At 40.0% G+C, this 12560-nt stretch overlaps 2 protein-coding genes and 1 non-coding gene across 5 annotated transcripts in view; 2 read left to right on the top strand and 1 right to left on the bottom strand.

The window, feature by feature from the left end:
• MAP2K1 (mitogen-activated protein kinase kinase 1) overlaps window positions 1–1183 on the bottom strand; it is a 35625-nt gene extending 34442 nt beyond the window's left edge. The window contains exon 1 of the mRNA XM_026040499.1: window positions 1031–1183. Within this exon, the coding sequence (XP_025896284.1) occupies window positions 1031–1110 (80 nt within the window). The 5' untranslated portion in view covers window positions 1111–1183. The remainder of the gene's footprint in view (window positions 1–1030) is intronic.
• A 3789-nt stretch (window positions 1184–4972) lies between these two features.
• Window positions 4973–12559, top strand: TIPIN (TIMELESS interacting protein). Of its 3 annotated transcripts, XM_026040602.1 has the most exons (9): window positions 4973–5227; window positions 5413–5468; window positions 5689–5852; window positions 7118–7217; window positions 7910–7985; window positions 8888–9010; window positions 9492–9555; window positions 11168–11365; window positions 12054–12559. In XM_026040602.1, the coding sequence occupies exons 3-9, from the start codon at window positions 5720–5722 to the stop codon at window positions 12227–12229; spliced, it is 870 nt and encodes a 289-aa protein (XP_025896387.1). In that variant the 5' UTR covers window positions 4973–5227; window positions 5413–5468; window positions 5689–5719; the 3' UTR covers window positions 12230–12559. The 3 variants fall into 3 exon arrangements, with proteins under 3 accessions (XP_025896387.1, XP_025896388.1, XP_025896386.1); XM_026040603.1 differs by lacking the exon at window positions 5413–5468 and having other exon boundaries at window positions 11231–11365; XM_026040601.1 differs by lacking the exon at window positions 5413–5468.
• Window positions 10387–10523, top strand: LOC112948408. The gene has a single exon (XR_003249612.1).
• Window position 12560: the final 1 nt, after the last annotated feature.

Genomic DNA, 12560 nt, shown 5'->3' with positions numbered 1-12560 from the left:
ATTTTCAGAGCTATTGTACTGAAGTGGTTATATAAGAATGGAGTTTATCTGAAAAAACAGACAGCAACAACCAGCGTGGAGCACTGCCTGAGACTCACACATCTCAGCATACCTGTGTTCATGGCAAAGTGACAGACGAGCACCTGGATGGGCCCAGGTGATGCATCTAAGGAAGAGAAACAATACAGCCATGCAGGGAGGGAATCCCTTCTCCTAGTACACACCTGCTTTTCTATCCTCAWTTCCTAGGGCCAGCCCACCACCTCAATCTACAAATTCAGCTGCAAGCACAGGCCTACCAAGCTCAAAAAAACCCCTTTKGTAACAGTTTGTTACACCTTGGTGCTGAGGGTCTGACTGACAAAACTCAACCTACCTTGCTCACCCAGATCCACATACTCAACATGAAGCTCAATAAGAACCCTATTTCACACATATGTAAAGATTCAAGTCCCCCGCTTCCCCCTTCCCCAAAGCATAGCAATGATTAGCCTCAGCCTCCCTCCTTAACACTCTTTAAGGACAATGTTTTTATTATAYGCTCAGAAGCACCTGCTACAAATTGAGCTACCTAGCATTATCAGTTAATTACCCAAGTTTACTGACAGTGTCATTTTGTTTGAAGTAAACAAYAACTTAAGTGATTTTCAGCATAACTTCCCCCCACACACACCTATTTACAACATGCACTGTTGGAAAGGTAAAAAACAACGTTTGTTATTGTAATAATATAAAAGTTTTCATTTAACAGGTACCATTAACTTTGATATGGTTATTTTATATATATATATATATACACACACACAAATTATAAGCATATATGAACGTACGCAATGTCTATGGCTATTCCAAACAGCACAGAAGTTCATCTTACAAGAAGCTGCACGAGTTTCCACACCTTGCAGCCTGTTTACCGGTGACGGCCCTCACGCGGTGCCGGGGGGGGGGAGGGAGGGGGCTCCCGCCGCTTCAGGGACCCTCCCCGCCGCCCCTGCCCGCCACCTCTGCCCCCCGCCGCCCCAACACTCACTCCGCCGAGCTGGTGCCGTTGACAGCGGAGCCATCCGGTGCGGGATTCAGCTGGATAGGCCCCGGCTTCTTCTTGGGCATCTTTGAGCCCCGGGTGTCGCCGAGCACAGCCGCTGCCCCCGCTTCGGCACCGCCACTTCCTCCGGCGGGGCAAAGTTAGCGGCTGCCGCTCCACCACCCGCCGCGGGCTCGGAACAGCCTGCGGGCCGCCTGGCCCTGCCACGCCGACCCTATCAGCCGACCCCGGCCTCCGCAGCAGAGCGGAGCGRCGCCGGGCTGAGCCGAACCGGGCTGAGCCTCCTCCCAGCGGCTCCCGACGGCAAAAATTGCCCGGGCTCGGAGTGTGCCCGTCCTTGCCTATGCGCACGCGCTGGCCGCGCGGGCCCGCCCAGCGCGCAGGCGCCCGCCGCCGCGCCTGCGCAGAGCGGCGCTGAAGCCGCGCTGAAGCTCTGCCCTCAAGGCRCTTTGCCCTCACTTGCCGGTGCCGCGAGGAACAGTCGGGGGCCTGTTCCATCGTTAAAATTATTTTCTTAATCCATTTTTTATAYTATTTTTATTTCAGACATGTGCGGCAGCTTCAGGTCGCTGCATCGCTGATTAATGCATTCCCTGCTTTTTTTTTTTTTTTAAATGGAAGTTTTACCGGGAGCAGGTGCCCAACAATTCCTCTAAATCGGCTCTTCCCGGTTTCTTCGCGGAAGGGGCCCCGCCGCTCGAATCGCGGTTTACGGGGCCCTTYGCTTCCCTCCGTCCCTGCCATCGTTAGTGCGGAAACGAGTGCGTTTATAATTAAAACGTAAACCTCCGCGGGAGTATAACGGCTGCTAAATTTTTCCCACAGTGAAAGCCTGMAGTAAAAATGAAAACAGGATTACAGTTGGAGAACGCTTAATTATAAATTGTAAAATGAGTTTGGAAATGAATTTTTTTWAAAAAAGTTTTTGTTACAACACAGCATTCATTACTGGAAATGGCTGCACTTGGGTATCATTTGAATGAAAGGTAATTAGTCCTTAGTCATAGGGAGAGTCAATCCCGCTAGATAATTTTAACATYGAAAATCCAGGTGATTTTCCTGCATATTCCTGCAATAGTGGCTTTAAATGTGTGTCCCTTCCTATGAAGTTCTGCCTTTCCTGGCTATTTGATCCTGAGGTTCTCTGGTGCTTTGTCAGTATGTGACAAAGATAGAACCAAGAGAATGTTATTTTCCAAGTAGCTCTCTACCATGTATTGGCATAGAAAAACAAAATCCTAGGGCTGAGAAATGTGGATCACATAAATCACTTCAGCTGACAGTAAAAGTGCAGATTAAATTTCATAACAGAACTTATTTTTTAAGTAGTTTGTATGAAAAATTATTCTGAATGCTGTTTTTCAATTTTCTGTGATTTGTAAATATAAAATAAGCATCRTATTTTCAGTCAAGCCTTTTCAGTCAATGCTTTCATAGAAACTGAAATTTATCATAAAAAAATACCCTATATGTTATGCGGAGAGCTCTGTTATTCCTAACATCTCACTCGTTTATAAAGTAAAAATATTATATACATGTATTTTTTTTTTCCACAGCTCTGCCCTGCCTACACACTCACCTCCATTAAATGCTAGGTGACGTTAAGAGACAGCTCCCTCCTGCGGCGAACTTCACACTCGCACTGCAAACAGCACTGCACTTCTGGAGTCCTTTCAACCTACAAGAAAACAAAGGTATTTTGAATTGTCTTGATATAGAAATATAATCATGTGTGTATGGATTGATGCCACTTCAGGAGCTATTTCAAGGTAACTGCTGCTGCCATCGCCTAGTTCCTCAGGCACTCTGAAACCCTTGAACTTCATGGGGCACCAAGTCTKCAAGGGAGCCGAGTGGCCTATGGGCTTTCCTGAACACGTTGTGAGAAACTTTGTGGTTTTTGTTATTGTTTGGTTGGTTTGTTTGTAAWACTGAACTATGTAGGCATGCTATTATTTCTTAAATGATCTACTTTCTTTTGTATGATGATATATTTGAAATATTTCAAATGAGCATTGTGATTTGGTTGGAATTTACCTAAACCCAATAAATTTAACTTCAGTATATTTACCACTGAAAATTACACGTTTCCCTGCCCAAAACAAAGCAAATGTAGAAGTCATCCATTTTACCAATTTTCTCTGCCCTATGTTAAGTGAAATGAGACAAAGTATTAATTTTCTGCATTTTTTCTCATAAAATAACATTATTAAATACAGAAGCATGTAAGTAATACATCTGTTTCACCTAAACTAGAAACCAAAAGTATTTTCTAGAATACAGGCAAGCTATGGCTTTTATTTTTAAGACTTATTATTTTATCAGCATGTGGCTGGTTATTTATTTCCTGAGAAAAAAACAATAATCAATGTCTGCTGGCAGATGTTTTCTATTTAATTAGGAACATAGGAGTGGAAAGAACCACCTAGGTCTTCAGGCCCAGTCTTTGATTAAACATTCTTAAAAAATATTGATTAATCAAAGTTGCATAAATATGATAGGTTTTGTAAGACTGTACTCCTCTGCAGGGATTATATGTAATCTTCTCCTTTATTTTTTTTTTTCTTTCTGTTCATAAAGACAGCAGTGAATGGAAGCATTGCCATAGAAAATCTGTTTATTTWAAAAAAATGTCCCTTTCAAACTTTTTTCCCATATCCACTATCCCCCCATCCTGGCTAGGACAAAGCACATGTCACAAGACGGTCAGATCTCTGCTCCTGCAGACTGGCTGACCTGTGGGTATGGAGACTGCAAAACAGGAGGGGAAAAGGCTGCAATCTCCCTGTCTTTGCTCTGCAACAGTTCAGCTGCCTATTTTTTTTTCTACCCACCAGTTAATTTTCAGAAAGCACAAAGGAATTTCAGGGAAATTTGAGAACTTTGTATCTCTGCTAAGTTCRGTTGACATTCAGTTGACATAAGTACTTATAAAAAATAAAAAGAGGTAAAAACAAGGCAAACAGTTCTGAATTGGTTAGATACTTAGGCAACAAACCAAATGTGTGATTCTTTTGTTTATAACAATTATCTTTTAATATAGTGACTACTATTGYCAATGTAAAGAACCTCCTGTACTATTAGACACTTGATACTGTTAAAATTATAATTTTAACTAAAGACCAGTACCCTTTCATAACAGGATGAAGAAATGAAATTATCAGGAGTATTATATCAAGCTTACAGAGAAATAAAGGAAAATCATTTCCCTCGGTGTATTAATAACAGACATTCATTCCTTTTCCTTGAATATGGACTATTAACAGTTAAAACCAGAAGCATTTACATGGACCGACCTGCAAAATATTTAAATAATATTCTTCAGCTGTGGCAATCTGGTATTTCACCAGCTGAAAACTGGATTTGTGACTCTGACAAAACCACCAGCACCGACAGAGACCACAGCGTGAAGCCTCCCTCCTGTTGTTTCTGCAGACTGCAGCCAAAGGCTGCATAAAAGGATTATTTTATGMACCCAGCTGCCAAATCTCATTGCGCTTGGTACTGTTTCTTAAAGCCTGGACAACAACAAGCAGTTTAGTTTTAATTTCCAGAAGAAAACCACCATGTTTGTTTAGAGAAAGGCTTTGAAACAGCTACTAGCTCTGATAGCACTTCACCACAGAGGTACAACAGTGAGAAGAGCTACTCATGCCGTATATTAAACCCCATTTCAGGGCTGATCCGTCACTTTTACCCGAGCTAGCCTAATTAAGAGGCCTCAAATTCCCCGGACGGCGGTTACTCTAGCCTCCCCTCAGCTTTTGGCGCCAAAAGCTCTGAGGCGGCGCCGCGTGGCCCAGGCCGCGCAGGCGCAGAGCGGCACAGGCCGAGAGCTCGCGAGAGGGGCGGCCCTGGCGGCGCTTCCTCGGCGCGGAGCGGCCGTGCYGCCCTTTGTCTCCCAGCCCGCTCCGAGCAAGGGCGTGCGGAGCCGTCTGGCTGCTGCTGGAAGGGAGACGAGACCCCAGGGCCGCCCCCAGCGGTCCAGGCAGTGGGGCCGCGGCGGCTTCGCGGGCTCTTTTGTCACCAAATCCCATCGGGAGGCAATTTTCCCCTCGGAAAAACGGGCTCTTCCCGGAGCCGCCTGTTTGCGGGGACCCCGGTGGCGCCAAAGTCTCTGGAATTGGCTGCGCGGAAGGACAGGGAGAAGGGAATCCTGCTCCAGGCTTAGCGTCTAAGTTGGTAAGCTGTGAAACTGGGGGGTTATTTCGTCTCCCCCGGCCCTGTAATCTTTGTTTTTCAAGGACTTTATGAAAAAATAGCTGTCTTAGTAACTGGGTTAGTTGGAAATCTGTAGTTAGAAAACTTTTTTTTTTTTTTATTTTTAATATAAATAATCACCTGTGATCCATTCCTGCCCCTCCCAGATAGCTTGGATGAGTCTGGATGAGTTGAGACATGCAAGACGCCTTTATCTGACCTGGTGAGGTTGGGTTGTGTCATCCTTAAGCGTGGTATTTGTTATCTAAGTTTTGGGGTTTTTTTAATTTTGTTTTTAGTATTTTTAATTTTGTTTTTAGTATTTTTTAGGAAAAGGTGGGACACAGGCATGTTGTAGTACATCAATATGTAACTAATACTTAGCTTCCCGAGGCTTCTTTTCAAATTCTTCTTAATTTTTTTTTTTTTTTAATTTCCTGCAGGAAAGGAGGAAAAAAAAAGTGATCTGCAGCAATGATAGATCCTCTGGAGAACAACTTGTTTGATCTTCCTGATTATGAGAATACGGAMGATGAAAGATTTCCACCTCTTCCACCTCCTACCTCTCCAGGAAAAGATGATACTGAATGGGCTGTAGCTAATGGAGGTGAGTACCTGGGACTCTTGAAGAACCATTTTTGCAGTGTAGAAATCTTAGCATTGGGTGTTGTATGTTGTTACCCTGAATTTCTTATCTAGAATTGTGTGTGTTGTTCATACAAAGGTAACTTGTCTATATAGCCTTAYATAAAAATAGCCTCATAGATAAGAAAGCACTTAGTAAATTTAAAGTAGTACATGATTCCACACATTCAAACTTGTGGAAAAAGTTTGGTTTTAATTCCATTGAAACATCTGCAGCAYAAATGAATCTTTTAATAATTGCAACTCTTGTACCAAAACATCTGTAAAGATAATAATACAGCGGTGAGGTATAGTTACCCTTTATGACTTATGTCGAGTGGCAAAAAGGTAGGAGTGCCGAGTGTGGTCGTCTGGGGAGATGATGTTTTTTTTCTGTAGGATATGTGATTTGGGGAAAAATCCAAGGCATTTGGGACAAATGAAATTTTGAAAGATCTTACAGCTACCCAGTATAGTGAACTGGCAAATAGAAGGCAGAAAGATGTATTGAAAGCATTGTTTATAGGCAAATATGAATTAGACCTGTTACATATGTATTTTTCTTGTTCTTTGCTTTGTCTGTTTACTAGAAAATAATGTTTGGAATAGACTTAATCCCTTGATACATGAAAAGGAAATACCTAGCTTCCAGCTTTCTGATGTTTAAAGGAGCAAATGTAAAAGAAAAAGTCAGTATGTCAACTAATTTCTAGTTCTTAGCTGAGGTAGGCAGTTGTGCCTTTTTTGTTAAAAGTCAAAAGTATACATTGAGCCTTAAAAAAAAAAAAAAAAAAAAACCATTTTTTTTAAAAGAGATATGGACATGTTGGTTGTGCTCATATCATCCCCTTTTCTATTTTTGAAGGTGATGGTGAAGTTTAAAATTTTAAGTTTTGGGAAATGCATGTTATTACTTGAGGTTTTTAACTCTTAGAACTAGCAGCAGCCACTCGRAATATATTTCTGATCAGGAATATGCAAGTAGTAAACTAGGGTCTTTGCAAAGAGGGTCCTTGTCCTTTTTTTGCTAGAAAACTTGATTCTTAATGTATGTTAGAGACCTGTTTATTTCTAGACTGTATTGTGGGGGAAGTAGAAATGTGCAAGTATTTATTGGAAGTAATAAGTAAAGCTGAATGCTTATGATCATTGTCTTTGAAGTAAGGTAGAAACTTAAAAGTTTATGTTGTGTAATGCTAGTTATTGTAACTTGCATATACTTAACAGTATATGTTATTTCTTTTATAGAACCAGATGATAACCAGCAGTCCCAAACGAAGGACAAGGATTCTTCTGCGCCTGTACGGAGAGCAGTTAGAAGACCAATACCCAAGCTAGATGCCCAAAGGTTGTGTGGGTGTATGTGTGTTGTTTATTTTTAACAGATTATTTCTTTCTGGTATATATTTGGTATCTTCCAGCTGTGTGATSTTTATTTTGGCTCAGACATTTTACTGTGGATTTATTATTACTTAACTGAAGTGTGTTTCAAAGTAAAACCTGAATGTAATAGTCTGAAGTGCTATGTAAGTCAGTTGCACTTGATTTCTGTACAAACTGGATAAACTCTATTTGTGAGAGTTTAGTATTTCCCTTGCTCTTTCCACTAAAACTGGGGAAAATTGTCTGTAAGAAATAGAAAGAATCTGACCTTATGCTTTCTTTTGTGTTAAAATATTCCGAGGAAATTAATTTTTGATGCCACAGCTGGTTGTCTTGGGTTCGTCCTAGTTGCTTCTACTTGGTCAGTGCAGATACGTGGCAAAATATGTGTACTGGCCTTCCCATTTTATCCTGTGTAGTCAAAAAGATGCTTTAACAGGTACTGTTTGTATGGTGACTTTCCAGAAAGAGTCTCATTCTTTTTTGCAGTCATATTTCCTCTGGTGTACTCTTGTGTAGTTGGTTTTGTTTTATGGCTTTTAAACCCATACCTCTTTCAAGCAAAACTTTGCAGAAAGTTTTAGATGAGAAAGGAGGAGTTTGTTTCAAAAAAGTAGGTGTGAGTCTCAAGTAACTTGGACTTTTTCATACTAACAGGTTGATTTCTGAAAGAGGACTTCCTGCCTTAAGACACATGTTTGACAACACAAAATTCAAGGGTAAGGGGCACGAGGTGAGAAACACTGAATTTCTATTTTGTTTTGTGGGGAATTAGCTTAGATTGACGAGTGGATTGCTGTCTTGACACTAAGCTCTGGTTAGACAAGCCATGTGCAGCCTTCTAGCGTCATTGGAACGTATCCTGCTGAGTTTTGAAGTTACAAGGAAAAAAATGACTCTTGGAAACAATATTTTGATCGTATTTTCCTGTTCTTCAGAACGGGCATAGCATGTCTGTGACTTGTCCATAGAAAGATGCTTTTGAAAGTCTTAGGAAATGCTTTTTCCTCTTTTGGCTATTGTGACACCTGAATCTCAAAGCTTCTAATACCAAATTGCAAAATAAAGAGAAAGCAGCAGTTTCTCAAAAAACTGTCTCCACATTATTATTTTTTCTACAAGAACTTTTGCAAAGAAACCTGTGCCTTTAGTTTACAAAGAAAATTACCGTATAAATTCTCTGGGTAACAGGAGGTGGAAAGAAAGGAGGCAAAACTACTGATATAAGTGGGAATATTCATTGGATAAAGTTATTTAGAGGTGCATTTTCTGTACTTTTTAAACTTTAAAACATGGTATCATGATTACTTTTTTCCARTCTTGATTTGGGTATAGATTGCTTAAGGAGCAACTTCCCAGAAGCCTATCTAATCTTTTACAGTATGTAAATGCCTTTTCTAAATATTGATTGCTGTTTTTTCTCACAGCTTGAAGCTATACTTACAAACTTGATTGTGGGAGGATAGGTGCTGGAACATTTATTTTACCTAGATTTTTCAAGAGACTTTCCAACTACAAAAGTTGAATATTTTACAAAATATTATTGGCACATTCCCTTCTGCAGTCTATTGACTTTTCCCTCTGGCTCTACTGATTAAACTTCTAACAGCTGGGTATCTTGTTTTTACCTTATAGGCAGAGGACCTGAAGACGCTTATGCGACATATGGAACATTGGGCTCATAGATTATATCCAAAATTGCAGTTTGATGATTTTATTGACAGAGTAGAGTCTTTGGGAAACAAAAAGGAAGTTCAGGTACATGCTGTTCTTACATTTCTCTTCATGCAGTACTATAGGGGTAGGTTTATGAGTGTAGTTATGCAATAAAGAGAGACTTAAGTTGTGCTTAATATTTAGGATTATAACTTGATTTGATTTAAATTCATTTCTTTCCCTTAAAGAAGTAATTCAGTATTTGAAAGTTCTTATCACATTAATTATTAAATCTGCACTTGAAAAAAATCTGCTATGACTTAACAAAAGACATCTTTAGTACAGAAATTTTATGCAAGAGTGCGGCTTCCTCTGGCTAGGTGATAGATGAAGTGTCAGGAAAACAACCAGCCCACAGCTTTAAAAGTTGCGGAAGAAAACAAACATGTAGGGAAAGGGAATTCTATTTCATAGAGGAAAAAAAAGGATAAAGAAAAATGGACAGTATTAAAAAACATATCAACAGAAAGACAAATGGTTTTGTCACAGATGAAATATTAGTATTATTTCTTTTCATTTTAAGACTTGTCTAAAGCGGATTAGACTTGATCTTCCTATTTTGCATGAAGACTACAAAAATAATGAAGGTATGCTGTCTGTGGTGAATACTTGAACCATCTCTCCCTTTCCTTGCTTTCCCACTGAGTTTAACCATCAGGATTCATTTTTCTGGTGTAGAAGCAATTAAACTGGCTCTCCATTTTCAAACCAGGCCTCTGTGAAAGACTTAAAATTACATAACTAAAATGATAATGAAATGAAAATACTTCATATATGTTTATAACTGAGTGGTAGAGGAAATTGGTATTAAAATCGGCATTGTTAGCAGTGTTCTTTCCATAAATCCCACACTGCTATTRTCAAGTGAACATATTTTTATTTTACTCTGACATGAGCATGCAGTCTGGAGAGCTCTTGGTCATTATCAACGAAATAGAAGATTTCAGGCAGCTTCTACAGTGCAGTCAGGATGCAGTATCCTTTATAGGAAAAGTACTTGGAGTTTTTATACAAGCAGCACTATGTGTCTTGTCATGCTTGGCATGTAGCTGCTGCTGCTTCTTTCAAAATTCAGGCACTTAAATAGATAATTCAAGACTTTCTTCTAATCAGATGACATTTTCAGATGGATCAGAAAAGAAGTTCATTTATAAAAAGCAGAATTCACTTAAAGGGTAGTATGAATGAAATGTCAGAATATCATGGTCTTTTCTGCGGTCCTTTGCAAGTATTTACCCTTCTATTGTAGTTTCCTTCTTGAAACAAAAGGATCTATGTTCTCTGGTTTGCCTTCATTTGAGCTTTTTGAACACCATTCAGGTAAATCAGTGTTTGCAGAACTTGTTGCAGTGACAAGTGTTCTCGGTGCTAAAGCTTTGCTGTATCTATGGGGAAGATCCTAAGGCAATTGGTAAAATGTGGCTGTCTTTGCTACTGGCTGCATTTGAGAGAAGTTTAATGCTGCTGTAAGAAGCCACAAATAGTAAAATAAGTGGTTCCTGCCGACAGAGTCTGTAGAGTTATCAGATTTTTCTGTGCGATGGTTCCATACATTTGTATTTAAATACTGCTGATAATGTTCTTGAACAGTTAGCCAGTGTACTGCTACAACTGGTCAGTCTTCAGTTGTTAAGATATCTACCCCAGTTTTTCAACTTTGCAATAAAAATGCAACCTAGAAATAGAAGCTAGGGTATGGTATTTAAACACTTGGTGTTCAGCTACATGAAATGGCTATTTCATGTCTGTGTTAGTACTCACCTTGTGATTCCCAGAGCTAGTCCATGACCTTTCAAAGGACATTGTGATACTAGCATGGTTAGGAAGAAAAATATGTGGCCTTATAGTAAGGACTGTACATCTGAATATACTGGATTTTGACCTTCAGACACAGCTTGTGGGTGAAAAGACTGCTGTGCAGTCAGAAACTACTTGCTGCTGTGTGTTTTGGTTCTCTGATAAGCACTCAAATTATATCACTCTGTGTATGTTATATACACCTCGATGAAGATTTGCCAGCTAGCTGAAAATGAARTCACAGGCTCATCTTCAGATATTAATACAACTTTAAAATGCAGCATGTGGTCAGAAATGTCTTTAAAGTGTAATTGTTGGGTATTTAGCGATGTATTTCTTCTGGTTCAAAAAGTTGATTTCTGCTCTCTTCACCSCCACCGTTTGCAATTCATTTCAAATCAGATGGTGGAGGGGAAAGCAATGGGCTGGATGCAGCGACTGACGACCTACCTGCTGGTCCCGCAGATGTAGGAGAACTGGAGTCTCCCTCTAGTACAGCCCTCACAGAAGAGCAACAAGAGCGAATCAGAAAGAACAAGCAACTGGCCTTGGAACGGAGACAAGCAAAGTTGCGGTGTAGCAGCCAGTCTCAACAAAGTGGTAAACTATTTTCTAACTTCTGTGTTGATACAACACTGATAATCTGAAGTTTCTGCCTTATTAATTAAGAGAAAAGCTCCGTTTGAAACACAAGGTTTGAAAGCCAGTGTACGTATTCTTATAGTTGAAAGCTGCAGGCTCAAAATCTGTTAGCATACTGAGTTGTAGAAAAGCTAGGTAAACTAGAGCGAGAACTGTAGTGACGGGATAACTTTCTCTTCCCTTGAGGGCTAGAATTGTCACATCTCCCCTTTTGACTGTTACCTGCCCTATGACAAATGAACCATTTCACCTTGTCTAAATAAGGGATAAACATCTATTGTTGGTCCTCCAGCTATTGCTGTACAGTTCAAAAACATCGGCAGTTCCTAAGAGTAGAATATTAAAGGCTTGCAGAATTTTCTCATCCCATTTAAAGGAAAGAGTAGTACTTACTCTTTTAGTAATTAGCAAGATGTGAATCTCCCAAATTTAAACTGTTTCTGTAGTTGGACTCTTCCAAAACTTAAGAGTTTCTTTTTGCCCTAGTTGTCCTGCTACTTTGTGATAGCTTTCTTGTTGCTGGAATGAAACCTGCTAGCCATTTCTGAAGTTGGCTGTCTTTAAGGTTGTGATTCTGGAGGAAAACTGGCTGGTACACACTGCAATAATATCTTTCTCACCACAGACAATATATTTTTTTTCTTAGAACACTCTGCTGATTACCGAGAAGAAGGGTTTAATACCATGAATGCTGAGAATCTGGATGACCTTATAGAGGACCCTGAAGTTATTGCAACCAAGTTTGCTGTTGCAGATGCTGAGGACAGAGATACAGAATTGGAATCTACCAGTGAAAAGCAAAAACCTTTCCCCGTACTTTGAAGGACTTTCTTAACACAGAGATTCTCAACACTGTATCACTGTACGCAACTGTCACCAGCTATTTCCAATCTGACTCTGCAAGCTGCAGGGAAATCTTAATCCTGATGTCTGTACAGTGGGACAGAACTTGTTTTTCTTGAAAATGAGTAGCTCTGTACATTGGCAAATGGAATAGAAATACGTCAGACACGCGAGAGCTTTAGCAGTGCTGGACTTGGGGCAGCGTCGCTCATGGAAGGTTTTTTGATCTGCTTTGAATCTTTTTCTACTGCTGTGAAAATGACTTAGCTGTGCCATTGACAGATCAGATTTATATTAAAGGGTTTTAAAG

The sequence above is a fragment of the Nothoprocta perdicaria genome, unplaced genomic scaffold (genome assembly GCF_003342845.1).
Source record: "Nothoprocta perdicaria isolate Ctin4 unplaced genomic scaffold, notPer1 scaffold_26, whole genome shotgun sequence".
Lineage (NCBI taxonomy): Eukaryota > Metazoa > Chordata > Aves > Tinamiformes > Tinamidae > Nothoprocta > Nothoprocta perdicaria.
This window is presented reverse-complemented; position numbering and strand designations above follow the sequence as displayed.